Here is a 26,687-nt window from a genome sequence, read left to right as displayed (position 1 = left end):
TGCTCTTTTTCAGAAGCGACCTGGCCACAGATTATAACTCAACGAAGTAGCTTATAATGTGGAAATTTAAAGCAGCCAAATGTTCTAAACGCACGTTTCTAAATGTGGAGGGAAAAACCGGGAGGACCTGGAGAAAAATCCACGCAACCACAGGGGAGAACATGCAAACTCCAAATATACAGGCATCAGGGTGGGGATCGAACCCATGACCTCCTGCATACCAGGCGAGGTAGTTAACATCTCGCCACCGTGTTCCCATGACCAGGGGGGGGGGGGGGAAGCGAGCTGGCCCACGTACGTGGACCGGGCCAGTGGGCTCACTCAGCCCAGATTCGGCACCAACGAGCTGATAAACCTGGCCGCTTTACCAGGCGGCACACGAAACGCGTCGTGATGCCGCGGGCTGAACGCTGTAATGCCACGAGTGGGCAGTGGCATCACTCGCATAGTTCAACTCGACGGTGGCAAAACATTTTTATTATAACATATCACATCTTTTTTTGGGATGATGTCACCCAACCCAAAGCGCACAGTAAATGTTTTTGTTTAAAGATTGTTTCCCCTCCAGCGATGGAGGGTCGAGGACAGGGTGGGCGGAGGTGACGGTGTGGGGAGGGAGTGTGATTGGGTAGGGAGATGGAGCGGGAAAGTCGAGTCCATATGCAGCTGGACAGCTCATGTGGCGCTGGGACAAGAAATCAGTCGGTGGTCATGGGAACGCAACAGGAAATTGTTCAGTTTACCGATGATGATGACGACGACGATGATGTCTGTAACTCAGTAATTGGGGATGACGATGGTGGGAAAATACATTTCAACACTGGAGGCGCTATAAGTTTACAACAATAAAAAGACTGAGCAAAGGTGGCTGCCAGCCAGGCACACTAACGCGGCTCTTAAATCCGTGCTGCCCCTGACACCTTCACCAAGCACATGGCTCAACAACCAGGAGGCAATTAGTTGTTCCACTGTAACAACACACTTAAAACACCACCGGCACATCCTTTTCTGTAAACGTTCAATTTCTTCCATCCTATCGACTTAAAAGAAAAGTGTTGTATCGCAAGCCAAGACAAAACCTCACAGTAGTAAACACGTTAAGGTGAAAACATAATAATTAAACACACAGCACGATGGAGGAAAACCCACATTGCTTCGCAGGTCCGACAGATGGCGTTCATAAGCCGATCTGTAGCAACAGGTTGGTGGAGATGGCTGTTTTGTGTCGACAAAGGCGGAGCTAGCGGATGTTGGCAGGGGGACGCCGAACTGTTGATTATCCTGGCACAGTGTGCTTGTGTTGCACTGGTCAAACGAGTCTTAACACGGCTACGGTCCCTAACAAGGTGTGAAACCACGAGAAAACTGCTAATTACAGACGCAGTGCTATGTTGAAGTCATCTTCTCCTTTCGTATGCCTGATGTCGATGCAGAGCAACAACTACAAGCTCACATTCAGGTGGTCAACCGCTCCAGAAGCAGCGGAGTGCACGGGTATCGCTGCGATGTCTCCTTTGTATTTGTGGATCGGCCATTGCGTTGTTACATGTTGTACGGTGTGTTCTGGATGACCACAGTTTTCCATTCGTGCATCAGGTATTCGCATCTACAATGGTTTGTGCGGATGCGATTTATGGCGGACCATGAGCTTCGCGGAATATCAAACCCAGGGATCTTCTGCGTTGGGTCTTTCACGAGGTATTTGTTTGCCAGTTATTTTGAACTCCATTCAGCTCTCCAAAGACATCATCAGTCGAACCGATGATCTCTAATAAGCGTGAAACCGGTACAAAGTTGGCATGTAACCTCATCGACCATTCATGTTAAACACGTGCACACGTTCGATGCTGGTGGGGATAGCAATCGGTCTGCTCTCTGTGAACCCGATGCCCTCCGCAGGGCTCATGTGGCATTGTGGGACTATCCATGATGCTGTGCGGGCATCAACGTCATTCACTTCAGCTTGTGTCATCAAGTGGTAAATACACAACCGCCCTAACGACACAAGTCTCGAAATGCTCCTTGGCTCGGCTCCGATAACATTTATCCAACTCCCAATAGGCGCTTACCCAGAATCTCCAAATCGCCCAATTTGGAGTTTCGTACTTTTGTTAAGTGCACGGAATAGCATGCTGGTAATCGCCTCAATAACAACAACAAGAACACGAGGCGGGGGGAGCGACGCGCACGGCGAGCAGTGTCGGAATGTTAACATGCAGAGGGCGATGGCACTGATGAATGCAAAAGAGGCATTCGCTGTGGTTTAGCCTCCCTACCATGATAACACCTAACATCTTTGTCTCATTCCATGGTCACCCCCCTTTCTAGCACTTTACCAATAATAACCGAGGTCTGTCCTTTGTCTTGCTACCCAGAAAGTTTCACCACTGGGGACCCCATCGTGGTGTGTTGGCGGCTTCTGTTGTTGCTGCTACTGCTGCTGTTGCTACGTCTGCAGCAGCTCAATACAATAAATAAAAAATGGTTAATCCTACCGCCTTCTTCCAAGACATTTCGTCAGCAGGCAAGTTGGCCTCCAGGGGCTCGCCCGAGCTCCCTCGCTTGCAGGCCCTTCTTCGGCCTGCAGTGGCGTGAGCAAGACACTGCAGGGATGCACCTTTGCCTTTGAAACAAATTAGCCTGGCGCTTTCGCACGATTCCCATGCATCGTTCCGAAGAGTGGCACCACACCAGGGCTTAATTTCAGGCTCAATATTTTTTGGGTTCGGTGGTAAGACTTGTACAAGCGTGACTAGTAGCCACAAGCCATATTGAGAGGTATACTGGATGTGGTGTGTCGGGCGCAGAAATATTGTCTGGGTCAGCGACCCGAACAGAAGTGGCTAAACTTAAAACCCCTGGACCACACCATTACGCGCACGTAACAACAACGTGAACACGGCGAAAACACGATACAACAACTAAAACCTTCAAATGCATTTGTTACAAATTATTGATTAAAGGTATACATAAAAAATAAACGATGAGCGTGAAAATTAGCTCAACGCTTAATTTTCCTGAGACGTTCCTAACACACGTCAGCCGTATCTCCCACCCCCCCCCCCTTCCTTGCACGCCTTCTCCCTCCGTCTGTTCCAGTGACCTCCCCCACACCCCCCACCACTGTCTCCACACACGGCACCGCGCCACCCTGGCTTCCCACCGCAAACACCGTTGTCTTTGTGCTTTCATTGTAAAACAAAAATTTTCCCTCGGAGCTGCACGAGAGAGGCTCGGGAGGCGATCACTGAATTCTTGATAACAAAAAATAAGAAAAAATCCCCCACTCCCACCTGAGATTAAAGAGGTTCGTATTTGTAGCATTTAACGGTTTTAGCCCCGGCACTTGAAGGCTACGCAAAGAGAGAGTTGCATACGTTTGTGCTTATTATTAGTTGTTAGTCCCCAGCACCAAGATAAAGATCCCCTGTGTTAGCCTTAACAGACTGTCGGGGCAAGTGCTGTTAGCGAGCACCTGTTTAAGGCCGGCACGCTGCACGAGGGGGTTGGTGGCCAGCACCATGCCCCGCCTTCGTCTCCCTAGCGGCGACATTTACGTATCAAACCAGCTACTCATTTGAGGCCGAGTCACCCTAGGGCAGGCCTAGGACCGGTTCAAATATAGTTTTTTGGTCGTGAGCGGAAATCGAACTCCAGTCCTCATGTTCGTAGCGTGGCGCGCTGACTGCTACACAGTCTCATATCACTCACACCACTCACGCATCTCAAATGGCCGAGCCGCGCCATGCTCAATTTGGTGATGAGAAGGGCGATTTTGACAGGGTGTTAGGGAAAGGCTTGTAACGACGTCCAATTGCGATGCCGCTCCATCCCGATTTAAATTGCGCTGCTGCTCTGCATCTATAAGCCGAGGGCATTATCGAGCGCTGATTAGTTCATAAAAAAAATGTTTAGTAAAAAGCACACTTTCTACTACACTTCCCGTAAACCGTTAAAATACTAATTTGGTTCTTAGTCCGTTAAAATAAACACATTACTCTCTATGAATGTTAATACATAGTCGATGTTTGTAAAGGTGTTATACCTGACACTAATTACGAAAATTAGGCTGTTTTAAAATAAGTTTGATTAGTAAAGGAAAATATGACTTTTATTATTGTAATTACTGCCATTATATGACAATGAAAATTATAATTTTTGCTACCGGTGTGAGTCCTGCTAATCAAATTCATCCGACATGATCACGTTAAGTCAACAACTCCATCAGCCGCCTTAAAAAAACCCCATCAAGTTGGTTAAATTCACAGTGTCTGGGCTTACAGTAGAGCCAAGCAACAAGAACTCTTCTTCACTCAACATCGGCACGAGACGGAAAGACATAACTGACCGACAGACTGACTTCGCTTCCCATCACCACCAGCGGGGCTCATCCACCGACGCCAGGAGCTCACGCTCCAGGAGAGCAGTGACCACACGGATACACACGCGAGGGGGAGGGGGGCGGCGGACGCGTTAAGACTTGTCCGGCGAAAGAGTGGTTAGGGACGGGATACTAAACTTAACTATTTAAACTATTTTTTATTTTATCAGCCAAGGCCCACTGAGCTATGTAGCACTTTTTCAGAAGCAACCTGGCCACAAATGAAAGCTCCATGGAGTGGCTTATCGTGTGGACATTTATAGCCGCCAAATGCTCTAAGAGCACGTTAATAAATGTGGGGGGAAAAACCAGAGGACCCGGAGAAAAATCCACGTGACCACTGAGGAGAACATGCAAACTCCAAACATGCAGGCGTCGGGGTCGGGATCGAACCCACGATTTCCTGCATACCAGGCGAGGGAGTTAACATCTCGCCACCACAGCGCCGCAGAAGAAGACGAAGAAGACGGTAGGATACCCCTGGGAAGAAGACGGGAGGACGACAACGTCGCAAAGGCGGCCGCCGTCGTGTAATCGCGACAGGTGGCGGTGGGATCGGTCGGGGAGGCGTTTTTCATCTTATCCTCCACAAGACGAGGGCGCTCACCAGCGCTCCGGCCGCGAACATGGTCAACGAATGCCAGGTCTGGGTGCCGAAGTATGTCCGCACGCCCTCCTGCAGGAACGCGAGAGTGAGAGAGAGAGCACCGTCACTTGTAAAAGTGCATTCAGGAATGTTTCTCCACGTTCAAAAGTGCGAGCAAGTAAACCGATTTCTGTGTCCGTCTTGTCTTGATGCGGTCAAACTTAAAACGTTCATCAGCGCAGATGTAATCGTTTCATTCATTTAAATAATATCATGTAACTTGTTAACTCTTATATAGTACAGTACAACTTTGGTAGTGCTGTTGGTTGCTGGCTGCTCGATGCTTTGGGCCTTTCGGCCTTCACTCAGCAACTGTGTAAATAAAAATCGTAATCTCTTCATTACCCTATTCCACAGCTAATATTAATTTTACTGTTAATTGGTACATCCTTGAACATGTATATAACCTATTCTGTGTTCTTTAATTTACTGACATTGTAATTGCCATTGATATATCAGGTTTATGATATTAAATTGGTTATTTGTTTATTGAAAAATAAACTCGTAGCCTCAACGGGTTCCGAGCTTGTGAAAAAAGTAAAATAAAGGCTGTTACTAAACTGTACATCACGACTCTAACTAACCTGGCATTTGTGTCTCCCTGCTTGTAATTTCCAATATTCCTATAGGTGTCTCTTGAAAACGAGATGTGTAACAATAGACATTGACCTGGCCAAAGATATCTATCTATACAAAATTCATGAGCGTGGGCGCACGCAACATTCTGCTTCCACGTAAGCACGCCATCTTCCAGGAATGACGCACCATGTGGCCTCTGACGTGTGCGCGCGCGTATACGCGATGTTCACGACAACGATCGGAGTGTCGGTGGTTACAATGCAGGAAGTGGCCGCAGCGAGGAGCGGAGGTTGGTGCATCTGCCGGTCGCCTTCGTCCCTTAAACCCATAACAATCCATGTCCATCCTGCGCCTTCCTGCTCAGCAAGCCTTCGACACTTCCAAGTGGCCTCGAAGTGCGTCTAGCCTGGCGCAAGCGCCGTGGTCGCGTCGCCATCAAATGGTGGCGAATGGCAGCTGCTGTTGTTGCCATCGTTATGCGTGAGTATGCGTGTGTGGAGAGCGGCAAAAACAACCCCCTACCTCCTCATTGGTGCCGGACGGCAACGCTGTGGTGAGCATTACCGTGGGGGGAGAGCCAATTTAGATTGGCCATTCCCCTCATGGCGTTTGTAACCACCACAGCGGCCAAATTGGGGCTCTGGACGAGTGCGAGGGGCTGGTAACCCCTCCACATTCAATTGATTACCACTAAATTAAAACTTTAATTAAGCTTCTGCCGGAGGCCCAGGGGGGACAGGCGTCGATGACGTCTCCTGGCCAAACCCCATTTAGCAGAGCCAGGAGACTGAATCCTTACCCTCGGGCTCCTCCAGAAACAACAAAAAACCACTGCGGGTGGCCACGTGGAATGTCCGAACGCTCACTGTGGAGGAGAGACTGCCACTCCTCTGTCGGGAGCTGGACCGGTACCGCCTGGATCTCTGGTATTCAGGAGGTTCGGTGGACCGGCTCTGGCTCCTGCCACCATAAGGGGTGGACAGTCCTCTACTCGGGGCAGGAGACTGCCAAACAACAGGGAGTGGCTCTTCTTCTGAACAAATTAATGAAGGGGGCGTGGGAGCGTGGCGGTGAGGTGTGGGAAGCAGTAAGCCCCAGGCTACTTTGGGCTCGCCTTCCCATCAACCAGAGGCGAGGAGTGGTGGCCGTGGTTACTTATGCCCCCACCGAAGACGAACATCCGTGGAGGGATGCAGGCAAGGCCGATGAGTCAGAGATGCCTTCTATGACCTCCTGTCACAGGTGCAAGCTAAAGTAGCCCCTCGGGATAGAGTCATCTTGTTGGGCGACTTCAATGGCCGAGTAGGAGTTCGATTCTCGCTCACAGCACAATACGAGTGACTATTATCTGAACCGGTCATGGGACTCCCCTAGGTCGACTCAGTGTGTAACACATCGCTACTGGGGAGACAAAGGCAGGCTGGGCGTGGAGTTGGCCACCCACCCCTTTGTGTGCCGTGCCGGGCTTCTTAGGTGCTCGCTAACAGCACTTGCCCCAACAGTCTGTTAAGGCAAAACGGGGGATCTTTGTCTTTGTGCACGAGCTCGCATCTCAACTCACCCATCCTCCCTGTTCGCGTATCCATTGAATAACGTTCTCGCGAATAAAGTCAACGGCCCAGCTGATGATCGTCTTCACAATGTCCAGCAGTTGTCTACTGTAGGCCTACACGCCAACACGCACAGCACACGCATGCACACGTTAGCACACGTATTAGCGCACGTGTTAGCACACACGTAACACACGCAAAACTCACACATACGGAGGACTGACAACCAGTAAGCCTGCACACGCACTGTTTGCTTTTGATGCACACACGACACGCACACACAGAACATATGACAAGACAAAACACATTAAATGCACACTAGACAAACGTGACATGTCCACGCACACACAAATATTAAATACATAATTGGGAGCACAATCAACCTCCCCCTGTTTGAGGAACAAAAGCGAAGGAAACAAAACACAATTTTTTTTTATGAGAGCATAACAATGAGTGCCAACATTAAACACAGACATTGGTCAATAATACCAACTCTGTCAAAATATGCCGCCAACACTAAAATGTAAAAAACCCAAAACACAAAGTCATCGTAATAATAGAGTAAAGTGCTTTGCGAGCATCTTTTGTTGACTGGCTGGTAAGAAAAACTCATTACACACAAAGTGCTTGCCAAAAATTAACCTTAATACCTTGCGGATATTGTCAAGCAGCATAAACCATCATCGTGCGAAACTCCAGTCATCCTCGCAGTGGCTTTTTCCCTAAACATCGAATAAAGACGGTCAATGTGTAGCACTTTCAGATATGCTTCTGCGGCCGTCTGGAACACTCTTCCTTCTGAGATTCGGAAGCCACTGGGAGCTTCGCACTTTAAATCATGTAGATTTAAAACTCATATCTTTAGAACCGCTTTATTTTGTTGTCCTTCCCCCGCACCTCCAATAATCACGGTCGAATAGGTACGGTGCGAAATAAGTTCAACCATATTTACGAGTGCATGCAGTGTACACATTTGGGAGGTGGGTGGGGGGGGGCGGTGTGCGGAAGTCACGTCTTGAATAAGGACTGCAGTAGGTAAATGTTACTGTGGACAATGGTGTGGCTGTGGAGGGGCGGGCGAGGTCTGCTGCACGCAGACCGCTCGAGTTTCATTACTCGCCGACCGCCCGGTGTAGCGGTGGGGGGGAGCGCGAGTGAGTCATCGCGTTTGAATTAACGACCGCAACGCCACCGCCCGCTCGAAAAAAATCCCTCTTAGCCGCGACCCCCTTCGCTTGCAAACACCGGTGCGCTGCCAAGCGTTCGTTAGAACTCGTGCCCAACGGGTACGTTTGTTTCTTCCCCCACCACACGCTTCTGGATGTAGGCATCCACCCCCTCCACACCACGCCTCGTCAGTGATGAATGTTGTTTTAAACCATACTTCACCGTGCCGGTCATCCGTGTGAGTTGCTGAAGTGGGTGGGTGGGGACCGGGCTCAGATATCGCTCACCCCCCCCCATCCCAAACACCTCCCCATGTAGCAGCATTGACAACGCATTGACGAGTGAAGCACTCCGACACAAACAGGGGGAGGAATTAGAATGCGTCACATTGAGAGCGGCCCAGCCCGTGGGCAAACGCTAATACAGCTGGCCGAAGCAATTCCGAGGTCTTTGTTCGGATGACGGGCTCGGCAAAGGGGGCAAAAGCAAACACCTCAAGCTGACCACAAGCGGCCTCCTACGAGTCTGCGGAATGACTAACGCTGCCTCAAAGGTCGCACAACACTGGACCGGTGTGAGTTTCGCCACTGCACAGTTATGGGGGGGGGGGGGGGGGGGTTTGCGGGGCGGCGGTGCGGGACAAAGTAGTTGCAAGCGAAAGGCCTTCGTTACTGATCTCATGAACCTCACGAGTTGATACCGCCGCCACCGAGAAGGCAGAGAAGAATGTGCGGGGAGGATGCTTCGCATCAACGATTAATTCCGATTTTCAAGCGCACGATACGCGCGTCGGGAGTGCGCAAGAATTGACGTTTTTCGTTTTGTTTGTGTTGCAATTACAATCAACGATTTGTATTTTTACCGCGTCTAAATTGTGACCGCGCCTCTGAGAGCATGCAATGGGTTTGCATCAGCCCTGCAGCCACTGGAGGCAGAACCATTCACAGCGATGTCAAAAGCACGACGCTTAAATTGAGTAGGCACAGGGGTGAATCGTCCCACTGCAGCAGAGCCCACTCGAGACTGCGAGAGCTGTACGCAGCAGACAGCACGATGTACACACACAGGAGAACAGACACACGGCAGAGGGCAGAGGTCAGGCTGAAGCCACAGAAAGGAGCAGTCCCCACCCTGCTCAGGGGAGAAACACAAACCAGGCGGCACTACTTTGACAGAATACAATCTCGTGATTTGCAGCCAAGCAAGCAATCATGATCATACGCCCTGGATTCAGAACCTCTGTGGTGTTAAAAAAGAATAATGTTCACTGGAGTCAAAACAGCTGCACTGTAGGGAAATTGTCAAGGGTCAGAGGTCGTCACGGCTAATACCGCCGATGCCACCACACTTCGCCATCGCTTCCTTCTGCATGAGGCTGTGATTCAAATAGAACCCCCTTACCTTGTTCAAACAAAAAAGTGATGGAAAAAATATAACTTAACCAATGTTTATCCTGTTAGCAAGTAGAAGGTTTTTTTGGAAGCACACATGCATGAATATCCATCATATAAACGACTTTCATTCGAATCAACCACACTCACTCAATCAGAACAAGTCAAACAGATTAAATCTGTCACGTGACCGCCAAAGTGAAACCGGCCAGCGCGACCGAGTTACAGCAGCGCGACACCTCGGCAGTGAAACACGCTCCTGGCTGCAATCGGCAGCCCAGTGCTGCTCAAGTGCGCAGCAAGACCCGACGACGCGCTGCGCTCAAGGGCGCCAGAGCGACAGGACGCAGCGCCCCCACAGGGAGGCGGGGATGACTCACGCAGCGGCAGCAGCGGCGGGCCAAAGGCTCCACTCACACCTGCGGGTAAACCCTCGCAGCAGACGCTTGGACGCCTCTCCCACACGCACTGTAACCTTTGCTGGCGTGCTACATGCGTGCCGGTGCAATGTGGATTTATATACCGCGTAGAAATGCGACTCCATCTCAAAATGCCATTACAGCGGGAATACTTGTTTAATAGAGAGAGAGAGAATGAGCGACTTCCCATTGATGGTTGACGAGAGGCTTCGACAGGAATCTTTGGCTGCTGCTGCCGTTGAAGCGGAGAGTGCACAGAGGGGAGTAGAGTGCGATGAGGGTAGAAGTAGGGAGGGGCTATACGATACAATATGGTTAGTGTTGGGATTAATACAGCGCCTACATGTGACACAGTCTTTAAACTAAAAACTAAACTATTTTATTTAACCAGGCAAAGCCCACTGAGCTATTAGCTCTTTTTCAGGGGTGACCTGATCACACATGACAGTTAATCGAAGAGGCTTATCACCATATTTGGGAATTTAAAGTAATAGTCTAATAATCTCAACGCATGTTTTCTACGTGTGGAGGGAAAAACCAGAGGACCCGGAGAAAAATCCACGCGACCACCACGGAGAGAAAGAATACGCCAACTTCAAAGATGCCAACTCCAAATATACAACAAGCATCAGGGTCGGTCGGGATCAAAGCCACGACCTGCTGTTTACTAGGCGAGGGAGATAACATTTGAAACGACAGATGAAAAACTATGTTTGAAACAATTCAAAGTCTCAACAAAGTTAAGCACCACTGATCATGATCAATCCCCTGCTGGATAAAGGCCTCCGCAAGCGATCACCATCCCGGTATTATTTATTACGAAGGAATTAGACCGCAGTTTGACAGACGTTGATAGAGTTATGCACACACGCGCACGGGTACACGCTCGGCAGTGTGAACATTTCATCGTACAAGGCCAATCCCTCTAAACCGTTGTGGTGTAAGGCCACAGCGGTGGCATCACTCATACAGCGGAGGTGGGGATGACTCACACAGCAGCAGCAGCAGCTCGCGGCTCCATTCGGGTCGCCGGGTTCGAAAACGAACCCCGTGACCCGAGTTTAATTACTGTTCGTGGCCAACACCAGGAACGATTATTTGAACAGGTCCTCGGTCTCCCCAAGGTCGACTTGGCCACAAATGAGTACCTGGTGCAGTGTTTAAACATCGCCACTAAGGAGACAAATATGGCCGGGCGTGGTGCTGGCCAATCCTCCCCATGCCAGCCTTCATTAGGTGCTCACAAACAGCACTTGCCCCAATGTCTGTTAAGGCTCCAAGTGGGATTTTCGTTATAATAAATTAACAGACTTTGTCAATTGTCCACGAAGTTCATCAACATCATGGGCAGCAGTGAGAATAATATTATCGGGCAACATTTGTTTGATTATTTTAACTAAGTAAAACTCTGGACCGGGCATGACCGCCTGGGTCTCGTCAACAACAGTCATGCCTGAACAAAAGAAGCTGCAGGGTTGCCAGATGTTATTGCCGAGAGCACTGCATCTCAACAATGCGGACCTTGTCAGCACAGACCAATGTCGCATTAAAAATCATTATTATGCCACTGTAGAGAATTGCGTCAAATAAAAATCGACTTAATTAAAAAGACACAAACAAATTAAATAAAACATATTTAGTCCATCGGCCCAGGGGTCTTCCAGTCTTATGTTATACAGTAGAAAGTCACGCAGTGCAAAATGAAGTTTTTATATGCTACAACTTGTCGTGCTGACAAGACTATAGAGACACAGTGTTCCTGCCAATAACGTGTGGCAAACGCACTGCGCTTGCTGCTGATAAGACCTAAAACGATCAAAACGGACTTGCAGTCAGCTTCCTAAACCTGCCTCTTCCGCTCCTGCATCGAACGCTCTGCCCTCTCTCTCTCTCTCTGTGCTGTGGAGGGCCATCGCCCGTAACATTACCTATTATATACCTTTTATTTTGTATGGCGGTGTTATTGACGTAAATGTAGAGTTTTGGTTGTTGTTTTGGGCTATTTGTGGCCATGGACCACTGCCAACGGCCTGTCTCGCCAAATTATTTCTCAAAATTGAATCATTACATACCTGTCAACGAGTCACAACAACTACATGAGTCACAATTGCACCTCAAGACGTTTCTTAAAAATTAAGAAAACAAAAGGGGGTGCCGCGGGAGGTGTTCAGTGCGGGGAGACACGGGAGAGGGGAGAAGGAGCAACGCTGGCGACACAACAACAACGACAACAATGACGACAACAACGACAATGGTGATAATGACGACAAACCCCACAGACAGCCAGGGCAACCAGGGCAGTACCAACAAGTCCCAGGGCACTTCCAGGCCACGTCGTAAAGTGCTGACTTAAAACCAGACAAGCAGGTGCATGGCCAATGTTGTACTGGAACATGATTGCGCAAAGCTGGAAACTAAAAAATTGCAATGTATGCCCGGCAAAGTTGGGGTAGGTGCATGGGTGGGGGGAGGGGTAGACAGGGTTAGGTGGAGGTAGGCGAGACTCCCAGACTCTGCCCTGCGTTTTGCAGTATCAGGTGACAACGAGCACAGGTGGGGGGATAACACGGAGCAAAATGAAAGCTCATAAAACAAGCATGTAAGAAAACATTCTCCTGCCTGCAAAAGCCTTTGCTTTTTTCGGGAAGTGAAGCGTTGCTCTGGCCGCGCCGCTGCGGTTTGTAAATGTATTCACCGCTGACTCAACACAAGCAGCGCCCCCCCCCCCTCATCCACTCTAATAATCAGTGTCACGGTGCTTCGCTCTCTTAAGGCCTGCACCACAAAGAAGCTCGGCAACTGGACACAAATCAACAAACAACAGGCGCAGGCATTAGACAAAGGGCGAAGGTGTGACGCATGCTCGCAAGCACGCACGCACACGTGCGCGCACGTGACCCCCGACGACCCCCCCGGATCTCCCCCCACACACACAACGAACTCCACAAGAGTCCTCACCAGCAAACGAGATCAAGTCACCCAAATAGTTAGATTATTCCACCGAGTCCCAGGCCAGCCATGGATTAACCTCAAGAATGCACTCACCCGTTTAAGTCAAGATTCTCCGTGAGCTCATCTCTGCCTACCTCTCTCCCCCCCTCTCATCTCGCACCAAGCCTTCGACAGAGCTCTGTGCTGCAGCAATCGAGGTCCCGTGTCAAAACCCCACTTCAATCTTTGCCCGATGGAAAAATCCCCCTTTCTCTGCCGTTTGCCACCTTTTCCGGAATTCCCTTTTCTCTGGAAATTCATACTGTTGAGATAATTCCCCCTGGTCAGTTTGCAGTTCATTTTGCTTAAAAGCAGGTGAGAACCCACGGAGACCAGGATAGTATAATTTGCAAGTGACCTGGGGCATTTGGTCTGCCATTAGGGAGCAACCATTGCTATGGATAATTCCAATTGAGTAATTTGTGGGAAACATTAGAATTTGGAAAATTCGATCCCTAACGGTGGCAAAACAATAGCCTACTCTTGCAAATGACGTCAGGAGGTCTTTAGCGTCCGCTGTGAGGCAGACGGCGTGAATTATTACGGGTGCTACCCCAGCAAATATGACCAGGGCGGCCACCGGATTCGAATAGTGAACCTCTGCAACAAGTGGCGAACGCACAGACGCTGGGCCGTGTCAAGGCTCAAGACCTCCCTCTCCCCTTGTGTCCATGACTGACGCTGTCTATGACTGACGATGTAAATAATACAGGTAGGAACAACAGTTCCACACTGCCCACCAGGGATTATTTGTCTGTCTGTCGTGCATAGCCACGCCCTCCATTTGTATTTCATAGAGCGCTTCGGGTGGGCTCAGCACCGCGTGACGCGCCGCCCCACGCAGCTTGCGCCGCGTGACACGGATCGCACAAATGCGTTGTCCAACCAAGTTCCTACCTGCCCACTCCGAAGGAAGGTGTTGAAATGTTGCATTGATTAAAGTCCTCTATTATGCTCACAGTAGATGCACTGAATCTATAGGCGGGTCCAGTGCAAATTGCATGCAAATGTCACCTTTAGGCTAACCTAACGATGCAGACAGAACAAACAACCCAGAACGAAGGAGACTGACAATGAAATGGAGACAATGCAAACAGGACAAACGTGAATAAATACTGGAGCCTGAAAATGGTTATTTGGAATTACAAACGGTTCTCTATTAGGCACAATGCATCTTTGATTTCAATAAATTCTCACACTCATGATGAAACAAGTCATGCACGCAAGAATACATTTTGTTCCGAATCATATATAGCAGAGGCCGGATAGAAGCATACCCGTTAGGAGCAAGGACAGCTGTGATTACATTCACAGCCGTGTGCTTGTAGCAGAAGTTGCCCAGTGTAATCTAAGCATGTGGTTGCTAATATGACAGCTGTGCTTATATCCAGCTTCTACTGTATGCTGGCAGAAACCTGCCCGAGAGAGCACCCACAGTGGAGATGGAGCGATGAAATCAGCTTGCATGTAGGGAGCTAGGTGGATTGTTGTATCGACGATGAGACCACGAGAGACCCATCTTAGCCTTCCCCTCGCCACCCCTGCATTGACCAGCGCGGTAAAGTACGGTCAAACAGCTGCTACAACCGACACTGCAAGAGACAGCTTCTGTCCAGTCGTAGACGGACAAAGGGCTGTGGATTATCATCATTAAAGTGACAAGATGTTCACTACCTTGCCTAGCATACAGGAGGTCGTGGCTTCGATCCAAACCCTGACGCTGGTATATTTGGAGTTTGCATGTTCTCCCCATGATCGCGTGGATTTTTCTCCGGTTCCTTCAGTTTTCCCTCCACATGTAGAAACATGTATTTAGAGTCTTGATTTGAAGCTTTCGTGACTGCAGGAATCCATACTCTTTGGTTCTTTCGGTAAGTCACGTAGGTAAAAAAATAATAGATCACGACGTTTCGATCGCAACACAAGCAATCGTCATCAGGTAGGACAACCACAGCAAGAAAAACGGTTTTTCTACCTACGTGACTTTACCAAAAGAACCAAAGAGTATGTGTTTAGAGTATTTCGCTGCTGCTATACATTTGCACATCTGCCACTTCATTGAGCTATAATTTGTGGCCAGGTCACTTCTGAAAAAAAGCTATATATCACTCAGCGGGCCTTTACCTCTTAAATAAAAAAGAATGTTTATTATTGTAGTTTACCATCGAGCCAAAGGGTCTGGTAGCGTGCGTGTGTGTTCCCCCAGGGACGTACCTTCATCACAAGGCGATAGGCAAAGTAGAAGAGGGCAACGACGCGGCCCCAGTTGAAGGTTCCGTCGGCAAAGATCTGTATGGCGACTCTCATGAAGAGCTCCCGCGGAGACTCGATGGGCATATTGCGGATCATCCTGCGTGAGAAAAACACAACGGCGGTGACAGACAAACGGGTTACCGTCATGCACCTCCGATATAGTGCAGTTGGCTACGTATGGTGCAAAAGTTCAACGTACGTACAAAATGTATCACTGGCGGAATTTGTTTAAATAGGCCGTACTCTGCTGGTGAAGCCACGAAAGTCGAAACTCAGTGGCGGGGGGTTTTTTCTGCAAAAACAAATGCTGCTGGAAGACATGGGCCTGGAAGGTGTTTCGAACGATGCACCTAAATGTTACTTATTCATTATGTGGTGTAAGTAAATTTTTGGTGGTAGCAATTAAGATACGAAATTTGGTGCATCGTCTTCAAATTACTGGCACGTTGAAACTGTTGCACACGACACGGAATTTTAATTTTAATTTTGGGTGATGCAGCATCTCAGGACAGAAATTTGACCAGATCATGGTGTGGCCTCAATCAAAAAAATATAACTACGAATCGTAATATTGGCTGCGAACACCTAAGTGTTAAGTTAATAAATTAATCGGTGTATCGCTTCACCCCTCTACTTACAAAGTAAACACTCTACAAATATATATTTTTAAATCACTACCCTAAACAATGCTAAGGGATTTTTCAACGCAACACAATGTTTGCCAAGCAAAACACATTTGGACTGCACTTCTTACTTTAAAGTTATGACTGATTAAAGGAAGACAACTCCCAAAATCCAAGCAGCTCTTATTCTGTAGCTGCATCCCCCGAGGCTGTGTCATCTCAGAATGTCCCACAAAGGAAGTTAATTGACTCTTAGGAGTGCTGTCAAAACTGCGGCGCGACTACATTTCATAGAACACGATCATAAGTGGTGCATTGTGGGACCTGGCACGATGACAACAAGATACGCAGTGCATTGTGAGAGTTGGCAAGATAGCATTCATGTTGGCAACCACATTGAGCCAATCAGGCCAATTAAGCTCGGTGTGCGCACATGTAATTGAAAGAAAAGATCGCCATATTTGTATGACGGAACCCATTGGTTTAGTATGACATGGAATAAGTTTGTATGTATGTTGAACATGCTTTGCACCGTACAGAGCTAACCGTGCTAATCGGAGGTGTGAATATCTCTGCGGTACATTGCATCTGTACATCTGTAAAAAAAAACAGCTTTATAGGCTCATCGGATACCTCCAGGATAAATCAAGATTTCTGATTCTGATTTTGATCTAGCATTCTATTTAAACCATGCCATCTGGGAAATAGTGTAAAATGGTTGGGCCAATATCCGATTCACTATGGCACTACGGGACTGTGCCAATGCACCTCATTCATGCCAGGCCGGACTGAAGGAACACACAACACTACTTGGTTTATAATTAGAGGATGACAATTAAACTTCTGCAACTGCCTAGGATTTAAGCTGCTTCGACAGCAAAAGAAAGAAGAAAAAAGGGTGTTCTGGAGATGCCACTGCCGCCGAATGTGAACAATGTCTTAATTGTAGTGCTACGGTCAGCTTATTTCTTCAAGGACTAAAACTCCCCGTGCATTGGCGTATTTTGCAGTTAATCCGACACTGATAAGCACTTCCGTAAGTATGTTGAACTTCTTTCGCACCACACGTAGCCAACCGTACTAATTACCGCGGTGGGGGGGAATTCACATGAACGGGAGGGAAAAATGAAGGTGCGGAGGAGGAGGAGGGAAACAAAGGCTGATCAATGAGCGTGAGCGCGTGCGTGGGAGCAAGAGCGGGCCGCCAATGGCTTCGCAAAACATTGAGCTCACACACTTCCAGCAAACGCAAACAAATGAGCACAGCTTCTGTGCGGTTCGCTCCAGAGCACTGTACGCGTTTTATAATGTACCCTCTCACCGAGTGGCCCGAATGGGATTTTGTTGTTTTGCGTGCGACAACAGCCAAGGTGTGTCTGGAGGAAACCAGCGCACACGTGCGATGATCACAGCACTCTAACACGTCACAACAGAGAGACGAACCCCCAACTTGCTGTACCACATCACGACAGTCACTCTGTAGTGGTGCGTCACGTCGTCGTCGTCGTCGTCGTCATTAATCCATATCTGCGTGGACCCACAAGGCAGTACCCGTGCGGCATATCGCAAGGAATTGCGCTTGAAGAATCCCCGCTCAAAGTAACTAATCTCCGTAGGGAATAATTCTAGTCCGTGCAGCTTTAGCTCTACATCGACTACATTCAGCTCTCTCGTGTGTTTTCGGGTCGGATCACGTGGCGTTTGGCACGACGTCCGACGTTTCGCTCCACGTGATGGCAGCTACTCCAGGCACCGAACAGCGCGTGAAGCGATACGTTGGGTGTCAGAGCGGACAACGTGGGGTTACAGCATGCGGTACAAGCCGAAAGCACACCGGTGCTCAACTAACGTTGAGCAGGGGTTCAACTATATTGAGCACTCTCCTGAAGTTGGCACTTAAAAAATTAGACACTCTTTGTTAGTCGGTTGTAGTGGAACAATAAATAGCGCAAGCTCGTAGCCCAGCCTTGTGTGGACTGTACTATACAAATATTCTTTGAAACATGCATACGTTTGCCAGGACCCACCCCCCTTCCTTTGTAGATGAAATGCAAATCTCAAGGGTTCATCTTGCTTTCAGAATAACATTATTCTTGATGTTGTTCGCAAGGGTATATTGTGATTTCAATTACGGCTCACAATCACAATAAATCGATCGAATCATCGACAAGACTGCCAATCATATCAAGCAGCTTGAGTAACCCTCCTCTGCAGTCGTGCATTGCACGGCAGTGTTATCAACTATTGAGGCGCATACTCTAAAAACGTTGATAACCCCGCACAGATATATTGTAAAGAAACCCCACCACGTTAACCTCATTGTAACATAAATACAATCGGACTCTTTGATTGTAGAATAACCCTACAGGTGGCTGCACTATGAACGGCACCCATTCACTCGCGACATCCACTCGATCCGCAAATTTCGAGCGAAGGAAGCCCATTGTCGAATCGTGTCGCTTTGATGTTGCCGTTTTTGTTCTGTGCCGATGCACCACAGATCTCCCTTGCAAACTCAGGCTGGGTAACTGGCTAAATGGGACTTTGCGTGTAACAAATACAACATCCATCGATTGGTTTTATGAACATTAAACTTTAGGCGGTTAAACTGTGCAGATGTAAGCGGGAGAGGTCGTCAAAAGGTACGTGGCCTCGCAAAGACCCAATGAGTGAGTACATGCACAGCGCCCGGTCAATCCACTGCCGGAAAAGGATGTCCCCTTTCCCATGACGTTTAACCCTTTGGGGTTATTTGACCATACTTCAACGTGCTGGTCCGTACAGGCTAATCAAGGCTGGGAGCACAGAAGTACAGTAGAACAAAATTCTTTCTGCAGTGTGCTCTGCAACGAGTACAGAGTCACATTCCAAAAGCATTGCAGAGCCGCTAGTTACGTCCTCGCTATGTACCTGAATGTCACTTCAAAGGGACTTTTCTCACTAATGAAGCTTTAAATTCACATCGTACAGCCAGGGACACCTGACGTGGACGTGCAGACATCTCTACAAGGTCGGTGCCTTTTGGTTATTTTGGGCTTCGTCTCACTTTAAACGAGCGTTCCTACTCGTCGGCCGCGATCGTCAGCCCAAGGGAAATAGCAAAAGGAAGAAACGGGAGTGGGAAGGAAGTGTGAGTAGCGGAGGAGACCTCACCTGCGGGTGAGCAGCAGAGTCTTTAGGGGTGAGCGGCAGCGTGAGGAGACAGAGACACAATCCGGCGTGAGTGAGGCGAGGAGTTTTCACTCGCGCGCAAAAAGCCAGGAAATTTCAGCATTCACAACGCGACAAAGACACGCGCGGTGTTCCTGTACGGCAGGGGTGGGGAGCCCTCTTACATTAATTTCATACGGCCTGCAACAACTTCCATTCATACAATGGTGCGGCCACATAAGGCGGTTCGATCCCGACTGTAACGCCTGTCTATTTGGAATTGTGCATGTTCTCTCCGTGGTCGAGTGGATTTAGAAACACGCATTTAGAGTACTTGCCCACAATACAATTTCATGTCATGAGTCTCTTCGTTGAGCTATCATTTGTGGCCAGGTCGCTTCTGAAAGAGAGCTGTATAGGGACCATCCATTTAGTAGGTACGCAAAAATCTGTCAAACCTTGACCCCTCCCTGTAGGCACGCAAACTTTTACACTCCCCCCCCACCACCTGCGTGCGTACGTACGCCTGACGAACCCCCCCCCCCCCCAATCCTATAGAACGGTCGATATCTAATCCACGCAGAAACGATCAATGATTAATCATATTAACGTGTTTAAGCAAACAGATAGTCCACCGCCGGCTGCATTGTTATTATCGAGGCTTCCGCCCCCCACCCCCGTTTCCTATGACAATGCATGCCTGTATCAAAATCGCCATCAATTAATCAATTAATTCACTACTTTAAAGCAATTTACATTTTTTTATGGGCGCCTTATTACTAATATATATTTGTGTAGGTAAAACACGCCGCGGTCCCTAAACTCTCGATTCGCCTCGCCCAACCGTGTGAACGAGTTACGGAAGGAATCAATTAATTGAAGTCAGCGTTGATGTTGGAGCAGGCACCGCATCATTGACGTACTTCTCGACCGTGAGTTAAAGGAAGTTGCTAATAAAACCGTTGTTTAAAAAAAAAACCTTTTTAAAGGAGTTTATCTGGCAACAAACAGGTGTTAAGATTGATTTGAAGCTTTCGTGGCTGCAGGAATTACTCTTTAGTTCTTTCGGTAAAAGTCGCGTAGAAAGAAAAAATATCCCCCCCCTTGTCTCTCATTGACATGCTAATTTCTCTGTCCCCCCCCCTCACTCTCCCCCATGCTGCCGATCTCTCCTGCTACTGCAGCCCCTTCTCCCCCCCCTCCCTCCCCCTCTGGGATCTATATAATACCTCGTCAGAGGCGCTGTTTCTCTGTGTCTCTCTCTGCGTGTCTCTCTATGTGTGTGTGTCTCTCTCTGCGTGTGTGTCTCTCTCTGTGTCTCTGTCTCTCTCTGTGTGTCTCTCTTTCTGCGTGTGTCTCTCTGTGTGTCTCTCTGTGTATGTCTCTCTCTCTCTATCTGTGTGTCTCTCTCTGTCTCTCTCCGAGCTTGCATTAACATACAGTTCCCACCTGACGGTTGCTTGTGTTGCAATCGAAACGTCGTGATCTATTTTTTTTTCTACGTGACTCCACCAAAAGAACCAAAGAGTAGGTCTTAAGGTGTTAAAACACGAAACTGAAACCTTTTATAAGGAATCATGCCTGCATTAACCACAATACTTGTGGTCGGAATGCAAACAAAAAACGTACTCTGATAATACATGAAACTGATTGGTCCACACCAGAGACAGCTCCTTTTGAGCCTCGTCTCAAAACGGTGTTAGACCAGAGGACGCCAAAAAGCGTACAGAAAAACAGCAATGCACTATCAGAGTAATGAGAGCTCGGGGCGAGCATCTACATCATGGGACCTCCTTTGTCAGTACCAAAATATGAGAATAGGTCTTCGCCATGAGGTAGACACTTTATAAAACGAGTAACAATTGTTGCAATTACAGCCCGTTTCAAACCACTGCTGCACAAAGACCTCCCCCGCTGTGCCGTCCATGTGGGGCCGTTTGACCAGACCTCACCACGCTGGTCAGTGTGGGTTAGTTTGTATCTTTTCAAAGATTGCAAAGATTTATGGTTTATTTTTGACCTCGTGAAAGTCAGTCATGAGAAACGAATATGTGAACAATTGTGAGTGAAGATAAGCTTTAAAAAAACATACACATACACACCACAACGCTTACAACACAAGTTCTTCACAAAGCAGAAGAGGAAGCTTTGAAATGCGGCCAGCAAATGGCTATGCGCGCTGTGTTTGTTCCTTGGCATGAGTCACGGCTGAGGTCCCGGATTGCCCCGGGGGAGGATTTCATGCCAAAACACTGAGTCGACACCAATGGTGAGCCTGGGTTCAAATCCAGGTTCAGCCACCTGTGACTAAACAGGGCTCTCTCAAGCGTAGAGAGTTTTTGATGGTGTCAGTCCCAATCTTGATTTGAAGCTTTCGTGACTGCAGGAATCCATACGCTTAGTCACCTGATGACGATTGCTTGTGTTGCGATCGAAACGTCGTGATCTATTATTTTTCTATCTACGTGACTTTACCGAAAGAACCAAAGAGTACGGTGTCAGTCCCAGTATATTGATTACTGCATAAAAAAAACATCGTATTACCTTTGGTTTGCCACCTTATTAGTGGGGTGCAATGGTGAGTTTATGAATATCGATGCTTTAAGCAATCACTTGTGTCAGAATAAATGTTTCTAAATTCATATATGTTGCATGCAATGGGGTTCAAGAGGCTCCCGCTCTGGTCATTGGAGGCTGCTACGTTCCCCCCCCCTCCAGCAAATTCTTGAGTCTCGTCACGACTAATAATCAAATCGCCAAGGCCGGGGGGGAAGGGGGAAGGATGCCCTGTCACACCTTAACTCAGGGGTCGGCAACCAAAATAACAAGAAGAGCCATTTCTTTCCAATTCGGTACAAAATTCAGTATTTCAAGAGCCGCAATGCATCTATGTACATACGTACATATCGTCAAGAAGCAGCCCGTAAAGAGCCGCATGCGGCTCCGGAGCCGTAGGTTGCCGACCCCTGCCTTAACTCAATGCATCATATTCATAGTTAAATGTTGCTTTAATTTAATGCGACCAACACTCTTGTCAGGGAGTATACAAGGTGTGTGCAAAGTGTGGATAACAGATCTATTGAAGCGATAAATGGACATTCGAAAATTAGTTGTGATATCGGCATCCACGGGACCCTCCTCTGAAAAGGTGATGCACTGCTCACTCGACGAGTTCCTAATGGAAAAGTTATTTACCACTTCAAATGAGGCCAGCAGTACAACTGGGATACGGAGATGGACAGCCCTTTTGTCAATCCACTGCTGGATCAGAGGGGCCTCACTCCACCGTGGGCATCATCGGGGTTATTTGACCATACTTCACCATGATGGTCAGGGTGGGTTGGAGGTGGGTCGGTAAGTACAGTACAACAATAGATTTTGCCGCAATTGACCTTGCGTACAATATAGCCCAACAAGCTGCCTAGAACACCTCATTTATGCACAGTGGCTGAACATGCAAACACCAAAGTGGGTGTCCTGAGATCAGAGCGCCGTGGTGGCGAGATGTTAACTACCTAGCCTGGGAAACAAGAGGTCATGAGTTTGATCCCGACCCTGACGCCTGTATATATGGAGTTTGCATGTCTCTCTCCCCGTGGTGGCGTGGATTCTTCTTGCAGATCCTCCAGGTTTTCCCTCTGCATTTAGAAACATGGATTTGGAGTACTTGGCTGCCATAAATTTCCACATGATAAGCCACTTCGCTGAGCTATCATTTGTGGCCAGGTTACTTCTAAAAAATAGCTAGAAAGCTCAGTGGGCCTTATCTGGTAAAATAAAAATAGTTGAATGTTTTAATAGTTTTTTGTATGTTTAGTTTCATTGGGTTAAATAAATTCAGCAACAACAAAAATAGAGAGATGAGTCACGCGTGTTCCTACACAGCAGCAGCAGCTCAGTTTCATCAACACGGCATCGCGGGGTTTGTTTCAGCCGCTTTATTATTATTATGTTTTTAACTGCAAGCGGTAATATTTTCCACCTCGGTGGCTCATGCGCACACGTGTACGAATGTGCGGGTGCAAGTCGGGAGTGCTAGCGTAACAAGTGGCGCACTGCGCTACGAACCCCGAGACAGGAGTTAAATTTCCGCTCGCAGCCAACTTCGGTGATGAATATCTACATTGGTCCGGAGGCCTCCCTTAGGTAGACTCCGCGTTAAAGGAGTACCTTGTGCGATGTGTAAATATCACAACTCTAGAGGCAAAGGCGCCCGTGTGTGGAGCTGGCGACTCACCCCACTTCTGTGGTCGCTAACAGCATTTGTCCCAAGAGTGTTCAATCTATGTCTTGTGTGATTAAGACGTGAGTGGATCGGTAGTGTCGTGGTTAGGGCACTGCACTACAAATCCAGCAACACGAGTTTGATCCCCGACCATGGCTAACATCAGTGGAGGATACCTGAACCGATTCCGCGCCTCGCCTAGGAAGACCCAGCCCTAACGGAGTACCTTGCGCGGCATGTAACCATTAGCGCTGGTGAGACAAAGTCGGCCGATTGCAGTTCTGGCCGCCACACTACTCCATCGTGTGTTGTGCCAGCCATCAATAATGCGTTTGCAAACAGCAACACTTGCCCAGACAGCTTGTATAACTATCGGGAGATCTTTGTCTTTGTACACAGCTATTCCATTACACGGCACAGCACCTGGTCAAACCGGTTCTGGTCCTATCGAAACGCATGCTCCCCCCCCCTCCAGCTCGGAGAGATGCCTCCGGCATCCACAAACCAGTGCCAGACACAATCTCCTGCTCTCTGCCTTCCAAAACCCCTCCTTAGCCTCCCCTTGAATGCACTTCGAAAAGTTCCCCCCCCCCCCTCCACAATTATATTCAAATGAGGCTGGTTACGCAGGAGGTAGCGCCTCGTGCTGTAAAACCAGCAAGCCGAGTTTTATTGACGAACGGGCCTCGGCAAATATCAGCGGCGAGTGATAATCTGACGCAGTTATGGGCCTACCCTCCCCTTCACCAAGCTGGACTGACCACAGCATGTTGAAGTTTGGTCCGACAAGCCTCCCATAACCAACATGGCGTGGCGAGGCCTTCATCCAGCAGTAGATTGATTAAGGGCTGAACAACAACATATCGCAATTGTGCTAACGGAGCTCTGTTGTTACGACACAAATACATCTCATTTCCCAAGCAACGCAGCTAGCAGTGTACCACCATGTGTTACGAGAATGGCCCCGGGAGATGACATCACAGAGAGGCAGGCAGCGTCGCATTCATTCGTCGATGAAAATCGATCCTAACGCTCAGGATGCGTGCATCCGATCACGCTCAGAATTCATATTTCTTTTGTGTATGTGGCATGTACTGGGTTCACACCAAGGATCTACCAATGCTACATTCACCACAATGTTTAACAATTGACTCTTGAATTCATACTTAAAATCATGACACTTAATCGTTACATTCCGAGTCCCTTAATGAGGGGGCATACAATTACTATGCCACGAAGCATGAAATAAGTGAAACTCCAAATGTAAGTTTAATGGGGGGGGAGGGGGGGGGGGGTTTCTGAAGCCAAACCTACAATAAGCCAAACTTTGCAAAACTTTTGTCGTGCAGCCAATGATAACTGGGCTGAGACCATCAACAACAATGTAGCCAAATTTAAATGCACAACAACATTTAATTCGATCTTTTTTGTCTAAAATTGATGGTCATGCTGAGACGACCAATTCACTCCACTTCAGAACCCGGTGTGTAACTGTGGGCGGCTGAAACCCCGGATACGGATCCAATATCTCACTCATCAGTCACTCGCTGTCAATGCGGCTGACACGGTATTAACCCACAGAGCTACCTGGCCACCTCGCTCGGAACGGCTTCCTGGACGCACGGACATCTGGGCACCGTGCCCGTGGGCCCATTTCCTCCTCTTGCCACAAAACCAGACCGCAGTCCTGGCACCCATTCACCCACCAGCATCCTCCGTGGTGTTTCCATGGAAGGGTCACGCCAGGGAAGACCCAAGCGATTTGGTATTTTAGAAAATGCGAGCGAGTGTGTGTGTGTGTGTCTTACCGAGTGGAGTGGTGGCGTAGTGGTTAGCATAACGGTGCTATGGACAAACCGCATGCTAACCACGATTCGTGGCCATAACTTATATCTGTGGCGAATATCTGAACCAGTTCGGGGCCTCCCCCCTTGGTAGACTGAACTTCAAATCAGTACTAGGTATGGTGTGTAAACACCGGCACTTGAGAGATAAAGGTGGTCGGACGGAGTGCTTGTCACACCGCCCTCTCGTGCCCCGTGCCATCCTTCACATGTGCTCACTAATAACACGATCTGCCGCAGTCTGTCAAGAGATTCGGGGATATACGTATTTTTGCCTGACCTCCATGTGTACGCGTGTGTGTGCGCGCGATCATTTTCATTGTGTCCGAGTGTTGCATTGCACGTACGTGTGTGCGTTACATGGTGTGCGCGCCAGCATGAACGTCGCACGCATGCGTGCCGAGCGCGCTCGTACAAGCGTGCGAGCGAGCGCTTGTGAGTGAGCGAGCAAGCGTGTGCATCGAAGCGTGCGTGTGTGCAGGGACACTGACTCCTGCAGTTTCTGGTCTCGGTCGAGCTCGTCCCCGATGAGGCGCAGGCAGTTGGCCACCTCGATTACGCCCTTGTCCTCCTGCTCGGCAGGCGACCCCCCCAACTCCTCCAGCGTGGGTGCGGGCCCCACCGTCTCCGTCTCCCTCTCCGCGCGGTCCAAAATAAACCTGACAGAGACAAGCCAGGGTCAGCAAAAGATATATACAAGACAAAGGTATAGATCCCCCTATAGCCTTAAGACTGTTGGAGCAAGTGCCGTTAGCGAGCACCTATGAAGGTCAGCACGGCATAGCACCACACCCTGCCGCCTTTGTTTCCCCAGTGGCACTGTTTACACACCACACCACGTGTTCCTTTGAGGTTGCATCAACCTAGGGAAGGCCAAGAACCAGTTCCGATGGTTTTGACCGCGAATAAGAATCGAACTCAGGTCCCCGAGTTCGTAGTGCAGCACACTAACCGCTACACTACCGCTCCCTGATATATATAGACACACACGTTTTCGCAAAACAGCTGCAAGTGGTACTTATTTTATGCACCCCAGGGAGGCGTGATTTTATACATCGCAGGACAATGACGTATGTCAACGGCTCGGAGAGGCATTTATCCAGCAGTGGAATGTTCATAGCTAATGATGACAAAGATTAGGAGGTTGATGGGCCGAAATGAACTCCAAAAACTTAGACGCGTGACTTGATCTTTCTGCCACCAAGCCAGATAACATACACGACCAAAACTATGAACCAGATTTACAACTTAATTAATTACAGCTTTCACACCTTGACGAAATGGCCAAAACACATCGCCTTGCCGATTTTCCCCATCGTCTGTGATGATGGAGACAGTAGCACATTAGGAGTTTCAACCGATCAAAATATTTGTTTTTGCCACTGCCTCATGCCTGCCGATAAAGATGGGCACGTGGCTTCGAATCGATTCTCACACACGACACGTGTGTGCAAGTAAAGTGACCATT

General features: G+C 48.6%; 1 protein-coding gene across 2 annotated transcripts in view; it reads right to left on the bottom strand.

Annotated features, from left to right (window-relative positions):
- Positions 1 to 3,101: 3,101 nt before the first annotated feature.
- The window catches only part of BAX (BCL2 associated X, apoptosis regulator), a 36,338-nt gene continuing 12,752 nt past the window's right edge, over positions 3,102 to 26,687 (bottom strand). For both annotated transcript variants that reach the window (XM_078594306.1, XM_078594307.1), the window contains 4 exons: positions 25,711 to 25,878; positions 15,339 to 15,474; positions 7,168 to 7,272; positions 3,102 to 5,057 (listed from right to left, as the gene is read on the bottom strand). In XM_078594306.1, the coding sequence (XP_078450432.1) occupies positions 4,956 to 5,057; positions 7,168 to 7,272; positions 15,339 to 15,474; positions 25,711 to 25,878 (511 nt within the window). In that variant the 3' untranslated portion in view covers positions 3,102 to 4,955. The remainder of the gene's footprint in view (positions 5,058 to 7,167; positions 7,273 to 15,338; positions 15,475 to 25,710; positions 25,879 to 26,687) is intronic.

The sequence above is a fragment of the Lampetra planeri genome, chromosome 5, assembly GCF_965212315.1.
Source record: "Lampetra planeri chromosome 5, kcLamPlan1.2.h2, whole genome shotgun sequence".
In the NCBI taxonomy this organism is placed as follows: domain Eukaryota; kingdom Metazoa; phylum Chordata; class Hyperoartia; order Petromyzontiformes; family Petromyzontidae; genus Lampetra; species Lampetra planeri.
Note: the sequence above shows the minus strand (reverse complement) of the source record. Positions and strands in the feature narration are given on the sequence as shown.